The 13,169-nt window shown below is 34.9% G+C and overlaps 1 protein-coding gene across 1 annotated transcript; it reads left to right on the forward strand.

The window, feature by feature from the left end:
• Window positions 1-4,906: 4,906 nt before the first annotated feature.
• Window positions 4,907-12,361, forward strand: S6k (Ribosomal protein S6 kinase). The gene is made up of 10 exons (XM_066391969.1): window positions 4,907-5,144; window positions 6,737-6,777; window positions 8,094-8,358; window positions 8,915-9,048; window positions 9,113-9,304; window positions 9,366-9,456; window positions 9,580-9,828; window positions 10,204-10,311; window positions 10,375-10,582; window positions 10,638-12,361. The coding sequence occupies exons 1-10, from the start codon at window positions 5,058-5,060 to the stop codon at window positions 10,796-10,798; spliced, it is 1,536 nt and encodes a 511-aa protein (XP_066248066.1). The 5' UTR covers window positions 4,907-5,057; the 3' UTR covers window positions 10,799-12,361.
• Window positions 12,362-13,169: the final 808 nt, after the last annotated feature.

Raw genomic sequence — 13,169 nt, forward strand, 5'->3', positions numbered from 1 at the left:
CCCCCGGTGCTTTTCACGATTAATTATTTGTGGGAGAACGCTAAGTCCAGTAAGATGACCGATAATTTCAACCCAAATGTTGAAAGAAACTGATAGTTGATAATCGTTATTATTCATGAGAGCAAACATTTTACACCATTTTGAGGCATTATGTTTTGATTTACTACTTTATAAAATTTGGAAATATGTATATTGTTGACCGAAAGATTTCAATAAAACACTTATCTGTACCATTAGAAAAAACATAATGGCTTTGGTTTTCTTAAGCATTCACGTTGAATAGTTGTGTAATTTATATGTTCTTAGCTATATTTTAAAAAAGGCTTTTGCAAGAAAAAATAATATAGAAACTGTAAACAATATGTGCATACACCGTATATGTAAATTGTAAATCCATTAGCAGATAGGAAACGTTATATGATCCATTCACATATGCTCCTTGCTCCACTAAAATATAAATTAGGTCTGCACACACAGCCCAATGCATATAGGGAAATGGGTGGGGTGCGATCGGCTAAAAACGTAAATTTAAAAGCTCTATCCCGTAACAGCTTACCGTGTAATGTGGTAATAGCTTGGTAATTCTAGCCTGTTTCTTTAAATAAAAGAGTGACTTTTCATAGGTAGTATCTGCAGGTAGTTTCTGATGAAGGCTGTTCTGGTATATAGACTGAACTTTTTTCAATATTTAGGCAAGAGATCTCTCATCAACTAGCAGAACTTCGGTTAAATGGGGAAAAATTGCAGCTTTACGGGACTAGTTAACAACTTTTTTTTTTTTAAAGTTCATAGTTTACTTGACATTTGAGAACCACATTTTATATTATGGGTTGAGCTAGGAGAGTTATTGTTCATTCTAGGGAAGCAGTGAAAATACAAAAATTATAAGAAATAAAACACGTAGCGAATTTTTCGGGTCTCGTTCCGACTTCTATACCAAGAAATTAGCCACATTCGCTAATTTTGGCTCTCAATGATCGCATTTAGATGCTTCATGTAATTACAAATTACCTATCTGGCTATGGATACCTTTTTAAAACTTAGGAAGGGCTCTTTTTAAAGTCCATAAGAAAGCGTACTTACCTTCCCATTAAAAAAAGTAAATATATCTCAAAAATTGCAAAAGAAAAAAAAGCTGATTCTCATTTAAGAAAAGATTCCCTGCAACTTTTATCTTTACATCGTTCTGCTACAACCAATAACTCGAGTTAATTGAGTTAAAGAAATCGACAAAATATAGTTATTCTGAAGTATCTAGTAAGCCATGAACACAGAAACAACTGAAACAAAAGTAGACTTAAATTGGTCCCCAAAAATTGAAATTCTTTCTCCGTTTAACAATTTTTCATAACTCTGCCAGTTTCCGAGATGCTTCATTAAACATCGCAAAAACTTAACTTACCCTGTGTAAATTGTCGTTTAAAAGGCAAACTTTAATGGTTTGTTAGGTTCTCAACGAATCGAAATATAATTGCGCCTTTCCGGGATTATTTTTCAAATCTCTCCTACCCAACTCTTCTTTATAAAAAAAAAGTCCATGTTCCTTAGGAGCGATTAAGGACGGAGAAAGAACAGTCCTAAGCCTTACGATCAGGTATTTCGCATTATTAAAAAACGATTCGAGGAAAATCTAAGAAAAGGATTACAACATCGACATCGTCGAATTGGCCCACAATAGAAGGCTTTAGATGGGATGAGATAAGACTTTTTATACGTGATAACCAACACAAAATATAGGGTTCGCTAATCTGGGGATGATTAGTCTACGATTGACGCTTTATTAGACATTATTCAAGTGCAATTTTTTGCATTTTTGAACACTTTAATAATCCAAAATAGCTCCGTGATGAAATTCTAAGTTGAGCGTATCAAAAGGTAAAAAAAACACAACAAATTTTTTTTTATCATCCCCAAAATAAGCTAAGAAAATCGCTCTAATAATGTTTCATTTGCGGAATATCTCACTAATGTGTAGATGGGAGGAACGTGGTTTTCGCGAAGTGTTGCTTTTTTTCTAGGGAAAAGAACGAAGGTTTAAAAACGGATTTGTCATGACCCTTAGTAGTCTCTTGGCTTTTATTATATAGGGTTTTTTTTTTTAAACTGTCTATTCAAAAAATCCCAAAAACTATTGCAGTATAAAAATTTCCAAAAACATTATTTTTTGGAAGGCACTTTTTGACGCATAAATGAATGTGTTGCTACTCACCCTTTCAATCCTACGCACCCCAACATAAAATAATTAAATGGGACCATCCCTCTTGTGACACATCAATGGAGAGCTAACATCTTCCTGAAAAGAACTCTGTATGTATTTTTGCTTTTTAAATGTGTTTTTTTTGAAAATTAAAATCACATAAAAAATACTATTTGCTAACTAATATTAAAACTATTATACAAAACTAAATTAGGGACATTACATTACTTGTAAAAGAACAATTAAATAAGGTGTTGAAAATGCCCTCCACCTGCAAGATGCACGCCTAGGCCCTTTTTCTCATATCATCTCGCACTATTTGAAAAATTCCTGGTGTAGTTTTTATTGCGTTAAACGAATGAATTACGCAATTTCTCAGTCGCAGATTGTTGTGTTTTGTTTTTTCCACGAAAACGGTTAATATTATAAAAAATACTCAGGAAACCTTTTTTCACGGAAATGTGAAGCATTCAGAAAATTATTTTCATTTTTTAACCAGTGTCTTATCATATCTGTTATTTAAAATGTTGAAGGTCACATCTATGCGGGTGCTACTGGTGAAATTAAAAACCTGTTTTCCCCCTTAAAAGATTTTGTCTTTACACCTCTTTTACGCTTCCCAATCTTCACTGAAATATTTAATGCCGCAATGAACTTAGAAAAAATCTAAAAAAATAATTTTTTATCACCCTGTATTTCAGGCAGGAAACCAAAACGGAACCATGTTCCTATGAACTTGATTTTTTATTTTTCTCGTAGAAACCTACGGTAAGCAGTTGAAAGACTTATTGTGAAACACCCTGTATATGCTCCAATAAACCAGCTATATTGATATCCACCATTTATCAAATAAGTAGGTATATCGAATTCATCCCACCCACATTGTGTTTGTGACAAAATCGATTTAACAGTGTATAATACTCCCATAGAGCGTCTGTTTACGCCTCAGATGTAGATAAAGTACCAGATGTGTATATCGAGATTAAACCAAGGGTTGAAAATAATCCCGCCCTTAATCCGCACGGTTGATTAGCCGCGCTCAATGGTCGCATCAAACCCGCATTCTTTTTAGGCAGTGTGTTTGACAGTCTAGCCCAGTCTTTGACGTAGGTCCAATTTTCTCGTACAATTTCTTATTTGTAATCTCGGCTTTAAAGCGGCAACTGCCAACGAGTATAGTGGTAATTTCAGCTTCCGTATTGAGCGTTATAGAATTACGTTTACTCCAAAATTTTGTCGGTCACGGTTGATGTTCAAACTGGCATGTAATGGAAGTTCTTTTATTATGTGGCTTAATTCATGGAATTTTAATGATTTTAGTTAGATTTGTGCTTAGTACAGGTGGTCGATGAGGGGAGATGAGGGAGGGACGAAGGGGGAGGAAAGTAGCAAATGTGTGAGGGAGGGGGGTGTCTAGGTTCTTGATAGATAGGCGAAAAGTCTATATGGTAATCCGACGGTATTCAGCTCTACCTAATTTTGTTCCTTTCCTTAATGTCCTGAGACGGCAGAAAAAGTTCCCTCCACGGAGCCCAGTCTTATCTCTCGTGGTTAACGTGAATTCGTCCATCCGTGTAGAACACGAGAGTATCGAAGAAAACATCAAGAATTTTGGTGAGAGTGATTAACCAAGCAACTGCAGATCATGGATCGTTTGACTCCTACTCAGATCGGTCGGGAAAGCAAGAGAGTGTGTTAGTGTGCTTTTGCCCATGTGTTGACACATCAAAAAGCACTATTTTTCAATTAAACTGATTCCATTACTTCTTTTACATCAGGACTGCAAACTAGCGTAGAGTGTGGTGCACAAGGCTCGAAATGTTTTAAGCCCATTTCATATTATAAGTCAAGAGACCTTCTCTGTTAATCACAATCGAATGAACTCAACTCCAATTTGAGCCCATGGAGCCGTGGCATTCACTTGAGCGTGGATACACTAATTCCTTTTCAATGCATTAAAATTTGAGCTTTGTTTCAGTATAGCATAATTGTTGCTATAATATGAAAACTGAGGAGGCGCCCCACCTAAGGAGGATCACACCTGCAACGCAACCGACCACACAAGGTGTAGTGCTATCCACCCGCAACAAGACTAGGGTGGCCATTTTCAATTTCGTGGGAAGGGGAAGGTTTCTAGGAGAATAACCGAGAGAGAGGGAGTAGTTTAAGCATTTGGTTTATTCTAAATTAATGAAACGCTACCTCCCCTTTACACAGTAGTTCTCATAAAAGAAGTATTTCTTAAGATCTTACATTGTGAGAAAAAAGGCTAAACTGGCATTTGCATGGCAAGTTCAACTCTGGTACGACCCCCAACGAACCCCAAAGCACTTACACCTATTTTCAGGATACTCACCATACTGATTATCACACCGGTGTGCTTACCACTTGACTTGTGCCTTTCTATGCGCATGCTTTCTTTATTCGCACTCAATGAAAAAATTAAAGTACATAGAGATCAGCAATATGAAGAGAGCTCTACAACGCCTTATTCGTTATCCATCGAAGCGCGTGTGCTGCTCCTGTATTCATTCCGAGCCTACAGTTTTTCATAAAATAGTTTCAATAAAGGAGCGACAGGAGCGGTTACTCGTTGTTCTAAGTGTTCGAACTGCTCTAAAAAAAAAACCTTGCTCCCATCACTAATTCGCAAACGTCATTTTACGGTGACCAGTGTCACTTTAGTATCTGACGGACGACGTTTTAAAAACCTTTAAATCTAACCTCATTTGGTAGTGTCGTGTTGAATGTGTCGTTTCGTAAGATCGAGAGGAAATCACGCTTTAAATTCCTGATTTCGGACCAAGAAGTGTGTGTGAATAATAATATAAATGCATTAAACTACACCAAAATCGAAATAATGGCCACTGTATTTGATATCGAGCTGCACGACGTTGAAACAGTGGAATTGTCTTCCGATTCAGACAATGAGATCGAGATCACGGAGGTAAACAGTCGTTTTCTTGCATTTTTTGCAGATATCGCTCAATTTTCACTGATGGAAGACAGATTGCCCTCAATATTTATGTATTATTAAGTGAAGTAGCACACGCAAGGTTATTAATTCAGTAAAGAGGTTGTTTTATAGAATTTTTGAATCACATTCTCCTACTTTTCCAATTTATCCTTGATATCTTCTTTCATCAATTCCTACTCTATTAGTGATACATTTTATCATTTTTAAGTAGTTTAGGAAAGTGTAAACTATTTTCATTTAAGCTAGTCCTAATGAGGACGCCTCAGATGAATAACTATTTGCTTGGAACCTGTGTAATAATAGTACTATAATAGATAAAAGGATGCCTAGGTTTGGTTCTGTAATACTTGACCATATGCATCCCTAGATCTTAGACAATTTCAATCCATTCTTATAATTTTATTAAATTGAGTAGTGTCTTAACACATTCACTTACACACTCAACTATTGTGTGTCATCCTGTCTACATATTTCAGTGTAAAATAAGTGTGGTATTATGTGGACACATTAGAGGATTAATACAAGAAGGTGCCAGATACAAGTTGGGCCTTACAAACTCCTATTACTTGTAGACTTCACTATAGTTAGTTTAGGTGAATCAAAAAGTTAGATTTACAAATTTTGTTTTTCATGTTGTTCATAATTCTTTGTTTCTGATTCCTGTTATTCAGAATATAAACATATAGAATTACAAGCATTTATTTACAAACCTTCATCGTTTCATTAATTGTTGTTTTCATTATTGTGTGCTGCTATTCCATGTTATTTAATCAATTTTTATTTCTATTACTGTGCCAATTTCAACCAATGAGAGGTACAGTTAAATATCAGGTGATATTTACATATTATTTGACTGAAAGAGAATACCATTTTCTTCAATATGATTGTAAATGCTGAAATTGGGAATGGCATTAATGACAATCACATAAAAAAATCACAGCATAGGAAGCAATTGATGATGAACTATCATCTCTATAAAGAGCATTCACTAAAAAATTTGGGCAATCTATTGAGATTTGAGGAACTCTATTTTTCTTGCCAATCTGAGGAAAGCCAAAAAGAACCTATAATATCATCTCAAAAATTTTCTGTAAAGGCTTTTATTGAAGCTATTTGAATTTGTTGAAGGCTATTATTTAATAATAAGAAATGAACTGTGAAGTCTACATGGCCAGTATTCAATAATTAAAGTAACTTGATTGTAGAATTTCATTTGGTTGTAGTAAATCCTCACCTAAATTCCATTAAATCTTAATCTTAATCTTACATTTTTAAATTTCTAAGCAATTTAGCTCAACATATAAATTGTGGTAAAGTTGCCACAATTTATATTGCCAAGTCCAAGGAATCCACCAATGACTGCTTTTAAAACTGGTTTTCGTCAAAATCATTTTTTGCTTCTGAAGCATTTTTATTGAAAATTTTAGCCAATATTTGGAGTTTGAGGTCAATCTCAGATAAAGCCTAAATTGAAATATTTGGTAGCCAATTCGTTTCTTTGTCATGAAAAGATTGGTTTCTAATGATTATTGGTGGTACTAATTATTTTGTTTTTGTTTCAGGGGGCCATTAATGAGAACCCTAATCCTAATGAAGTTATTGAGTAAGTATTACTACGAATTTCCAATCATTACTAATCATCATTAATCCCTTCCGTTAATTATTATATAATATGCTCTTTTATACAGTTCTTCAGTTTTGCTATGACCAACTTAATTGTTTTTACTTTTATGTTTAATTTTCGAGAGAACGAAACGACCTTTATAGTAACCCAAATTTCAAGCAATCATATTACAGTAATATATGGGTTATTTTATTTCTACAATTAATTTAACAGCTTTCAAACAATTAAAGCAGCATTGCTTGTTAAAAATCTACTTACTAGAAATGATATCAAGGAGCTACCTATTTAGGTTTATCTAAAGCCTACTTATAGATTAAATTGATCAAATTTCTAATTGTTTAAATTGTAATTTTAAAAAGGCTTTTGTTCATGGACGATTTAAAAATGAATTAAAATACGAGTAACTGCTTTCATACAATAAAACAATGATTTTCCATTTTCCGTTTTAATTTCGATGTCAGTAGCAAATTGAATATTTTGTTCAAACAATGGTTATCAATCTGATATTGTAAGACCGCTTTTTATGTCAAGACATGTTCATTTCCCTAATAATTCTGCCATGTTTATGTATATATTGGAAATAGAATGATAGATGAGGGAAGAAAATGATGTGGGTCGCAATTTGTTTTATTAATGGGCGCTTTGAAATTACAAATTTTGTACAGGAATTATACTGGATTTTCAATACTATTTTTTATATAATTTTTTCCATTAAATGGATAATTACAGCTTTGTCAATGCCCTCCTATGCTGCATGTCAAGTAACATCTATTCTAGGGTAACTATCAGTTAAAGTGTTTGTGTCAATTACAGAGGTGTGTTAGATAGTTGTTCTTTGTCAACTGGTTAAGTCATAACTATTAGTAAATGTTTGATACTACTATTCTAAAATTTTTCAATTTCTGAAAGTTTTAAGGAACTTTTGGTTTAGTGTTTATTTTTTTCTATTTTCTGTGTTTCGATATAATTCTATATACAAAGTGATGTCACTTTCCCTGTATTTTGATATGAAATTTTTTGAGTCAATAACTTAAACACATAATTATTTGTTTTTTCTAAAAAGTTTCCTACAAATTTTGTATATTATTACATTAATTATTTATAACACTCCAAGCGCAGTTAACCCAATTCGCTGCCATATCTTCTGAATTTGATATGATTTGTTATCAAATTCATAGGGTCCCTCATCAATGTTCTCATGATAAAGGCATAAAAAATGATTCATTAAGGGTGAATTATTTCTTTCATAAAATACTCATAAAACACAAGATTTTACTTGGAATAACAATTTCTAGTTTAACCGATGGGGATTTCGACACCCTGGAAATAAACGAGGCCAGCGTCAACCCCACACAAGAACGAATGTCGCCTAAAGACTTCGATCTACTTAAGGTGTTGGGGAAAGGCGGCTATGGCAAGGTTTTTCAGTGCCGAAAGCGCACTGGTACCGATTCCGGAAAGATTTTCGCTATGAAGGTGCTGCGAAAAGCGTCCATAGTTAGAAATCAAAAGGATGTGTCCCATACTAAGGCCGAAAGGAATATTTTAGAAAGCGTTATGGTGAGTAGTTTTTATGTAGGTATTGCACGAATTGATTAGTTCGCTGATTAATTTCATACGTGTGGAACCAACATAGATTTTATTTGTTGTTGTAAACATTGTGGTTTCACTAAATTTCATTTAGTTTTAAATCGTAAACGACCACAGTAAAAAACACAGAATTAAATCTAGATAGTAATTGCGAGCGTTTTTTCAAAAGTATTTGCGAAGTCAAAAATCCTTTAGGCTGTTTTTTGTTGATCTACAGGGTCATTTTCAGTCTATTGTAAATTATTTAATTATTTATTTATTATTTTATTATATTTATTTATTATTAATTATTGTAATAAATTATTGTCACTTACAAAATCAAAGTGAAATTCAAATTTCTCAAGTGGTGATATATGATGTACTGGAATTAAAAGCCCAACTTATGCTATCTTCTATGGTAAGGTTGTATCACAATCTGTATACTTGATATTAAACCAAAATTCAATTAGGCAAATTTTAAACTGAGAATTGTATTCAGTCATCTTGAATAGGAGTTATATTATTTAAGTCTAAACCGCGTTTTCAGCATCCATTCATCGTGCAACTAAACTACGCCTTCCAAACGGGGGGAAAATTGTACCTAGTTCTTGAGTACCTGAACGGGGGCGAACTGTTCACGCATTTAGAAAACGAGGGCATTTTCATGGAAGACTGTTCCGCGTAAGTCTTGAACGTGCCCAAAAATTGGCCTGAACCCCGCTTAACTCCCGGTCGGCAATTTCAGCTTTTACTTAGCTGAAATCATCCTCGCTCTAGAACATTTGCACAGCTTAGGAATTATCTACCGGGACCTGAAACCCGAAAACATTTTACTGGACCACGAGGGTCACGTGAAACTGACGGATTTCGGCCTATCAAAGGAGCACATACAGGACAATACTAGGACATTAACGTTCTGCGGCACCATCGAGTATATGTAGGCAGTGCAAGGTGCTTGAAGAAGTATCTTTGAGTGATTTATTGAATTTTTTTGATAGGGCCCCAGAAATTATTTTACGGCAAGGACATGGGAAATCGGCAGATTGGTGGTCGTTAGGAGCATTGCTGTATGACATGACAACAGGGGCGGTAAGTTGCGCGTTTATTTTGTATTGCAAATGCCTGTAGAGATGCAACAATTGACGATTCGGCAAAATCCCAGGTACTCTGCACAGAATGCCAGGTAGAACTATTTTTTTCTTTCTCTCAAAGCCTCCGTTTCACGGCGGCAGTCGCAAGGCCACCATTGAGCTAATCTTACGTGGCAAATTGACCTTTCCGCAATACATGACCACCGATATGAAAGACATTTTGAGGCGACTGTTGAAGAAAAAACCACAAGATCGATTGGGGGCTCCGCCGGACGACGCTAAAGCCATAAAAAAACACCTCTTTTTCAAACACATCAACTGGGAAGATGTCTTAAATAAGAGGATAGAACCGCCGTATAAGCCTTGTGTGGTAAGTATACATTTATGCATTAAGTGTAATTTCCAAATAAAAAAATCTTAGTTTCAATGCTATAAAAACATTAATAAGAAAAATGATTTTAGAATGATTCAAGACGCCTAATTTAATAACGCTGACACCAGTAGCGTATTATTTAATAAGTCGAATGTAACAAATAAGGTACCAAAATTTAGATAATGAAAAACCCTTTAAAATGATCTATTACTTAACCCTCTTTACCATTTAAGATATTTTAAAGGGTAACTCTGTGGAGTAGAGGGTGAAAAAAATGCAGTAAATTATCATCAAAATTATTCCCCTTCGAGAACAAAATCGACATGTTCTGTATGTTATCTGTTAGATTGATTGTATTTTTTTGCGTTTCAGTCAAGTGAAGATGACGTCTCTCAGTTCGATCCCAAGTTTACCAAACAGACTCCAGTGGATTCACCTGTAGATTCATTTTTAAGTGAAAGTGTCAATATGATTTTTGAGGTGAGTATTGCTTTCAGATTTTAACCACTGGACATTCATTCTGTATGAACCCTTGTTTTGTAGGGCTTCACGTACGTGGCTCCCTCAATATTAGAAGACATGTACAAACCACTAGTATCAAAGTCGCGCTCACCCCGTAAGTTGTTGGGGTCCTCCTACCGCCAACACCCGTTTGGGTTCAACATGCCCAATCTGCCTTCCACCTCCACCCACCATAATCACCACACCGGCGTGCCTACATTCTTGGACACCACTTTCGAGAATCCTTCAGGTAAGCTCGCTTTGTTCCAATTGTTATTCTTCATCAGTGTAATGTCGCCGTTTAGGTGGACCCCATCAACACAGTTCTGCCATGGGGGGTTCAGCACTAAGGACGCAATTCGGCATCCCAATAGTGCGGCGATCAAATTATCCTCACCAAAATAACTGCCCCGAAATGATGGAGGTGAGCAGTGGGGGCGGGGGCGGCGGCATGTCGCACGTATAGTACGCGATCAACTCTAGTTCAATTCAATCTAATCTGTATTGTTTATTATGATCGCGCTGATGCTGAATTGGATCCGTGTTATGATGTTAGACCCGTATATTTGGTTTGTTGTAGAAGATTAAGAGGTTGATGTCATTTCAGTTTGAGTTGGGTAGGTCCGAGTGGTTAGGCGGCGATATCGGTGGTCTTATCGGAATTCTGTAATTTTGGGTGCAGAAATGTATGCATCATTGAAACGTTTGGGAAGCGGAGTGAGTAATAAGGTAACGAAATACGAACAACGAATAATAGGACTTTATTGGAAAAAAACTATAATGAATGTTGAGGGTATGCAGTATTTAGGATATCCGAAAATTTTAATGATATTCTATAACACAATGTGGTAATAAGCTTATATGAAGTAGGGAAGACCCGGAGCTTTGATTAAATGCAAGAGGCTCAAAATATTCCTAATTGAACAAATATTTTTTTAAATTAAAATTGAAGTTAACGCCCATAACTAGGGATTATTGGAACGGTTGGGAATTCTCAGTTTGATTGCAAGTGTTGCTGATTACTCTAAATGGAGAAAGTTAAATATTACTAAACTGAGTTCTTCATTAAAGAAATTTATTGCCTTGAAATTTCATGAGTGTATGTGTCCACATTGATTCACTATTTAGGATTATGGGGAGAACGTCTGCACTGCCTCGTTGTGTTAGAAAGTTTCTGTTCGTGTTTGAACTATATGCTAAAGTAAAAAATTGTCTACTAGCTTTATTTGAAGTGCTGTTTTCAAATTTCCTGAAATTTAGCAAGTGAGAACGCTTCTATGTTCTTTTCGGTTTCAATGAGTTTCTTTTTCAGTTTCCTCTTCCTTCCAGTTGTAAGCCGTACTTTCTGAGATAAGATTTTCATGGGCCATTTTTATTTAAAGCTTTAACCGGGCCTTTTATCTTCGCCAGGAAGACTTCCGACAAACAAAAATTCTCTTACCCAAGATAAAAGGTACAGGTTGCGGCATTATAGTTTTCCCTTTAACACCTGCGAAGTTCTTCTCTTTAGAACTTTATGCATTTCTTTCACAACTCCGACTTTAATAATGACCTGTTATTCACGAAATTTATTAAGGTATTATATTAACGAGGTCATTAGACCACCGATATAATTTACCACGAAATTGTACGAACGCTTTGCCTATAACAATATTATAGTGATTGTATAACCATCAATAATGATAATAACAATACTAAAAAAACCTTTACGACTGATATTAGTAGGACACCAATAGATGTTTTTCGAGCATTATTTAAAACATATACTTTTACTAGTTATAAGTAGTATGTTAGAGTTAGGACTCGTTTTGGTCCTTTTTTTAGTAATACCAAGTCCAATTCAGCATCTGTCGCGCCCACTACTAATAGTTATTTATTCTGTTACCGTTTTATTTTACGAATTTCATTAATTATTATGATTATTGGTATTTGTCTTCTTCGTAGGAATTTAAGCAGAGGAAAGGATTTTTTGTTATGAAAGATACCTTTATAGTGTACTGGTAATAGTAATATAGGGAAATAAACCTTTTTTTTCACATAGTTACCAGGCACTTCGTAAAACCGGCTTAAAACCAAAACAAATAATATAGAAATACAGAGAGTTAATTATGGTGAAATGCATTTAAGTTATATCTGATGACAGCGAAAACTCGCCATCAGAATTTTACATTTTCTTTTTAGCCGCTTTAAGACGCGAGACGCCCTGTATATTCTCAGGAAAATTAATAAATGATTAATCTGTGGGCGTGCTACGCGACGTGCGGCTGCAACTTCTAATCCAGCACTCTCGTATGGATATTACTAAAAGTAGCCAATATTGCTTTATTCTGGTTAGCCAATTTTGTTTTTTCCTGAGTATCAAGAACGGTTTTATTTCACATATTCGCAGTAAGTTTTAGTAAAAACATTTCTTTGAGCGAGATTCTTGAGAGAAAACGCATCAATTTAGTAGTTAAACTTGCGCTTCAAAGATGTGATTCTAAATATTGCGAATAAATTAAAGATAAAAAGTCACTATAATTGCAGGACCGCAGTCATTTCGTTTCCAAAATATTGGGAGTCGGAATCTGAAAATTGACCTCAAATCTTAACTCAAAACTCCTACAGTTTATCAAATATTAAGTTCAGATTTGTAGTGAACACGAGATGCCAACCCAGTTGGTGATAGTTGAAGACCAAATGTGAATTACAGATTAAAATTCTGATATGATTAGATATATCTAATAATAGAAAAAATAGCATTGAGATCCACTTTAAGATAGAATCTCAAAAACTCAAAATTTGCGGACCGATGTTTAAATTAAATGTCTCAATACTTAGCGACTCCACTGTATCAT

The sequence above is a fragment of the Euwallacea similis genome, chromosome 7 (genome assembly GCF_039881205.1).
Source record: "Euwallacea similis isolate ESF13 chromosome 7, ESF131.1, whole genome shotgun sequence".
In the NCBI taxonomy this organism is placed as follows: Eukaryota; Metazoa; Arthropoda; class Insecta; order Coleoptera; family Curculionidae; genus Euwallacea; species Euwallacea similis.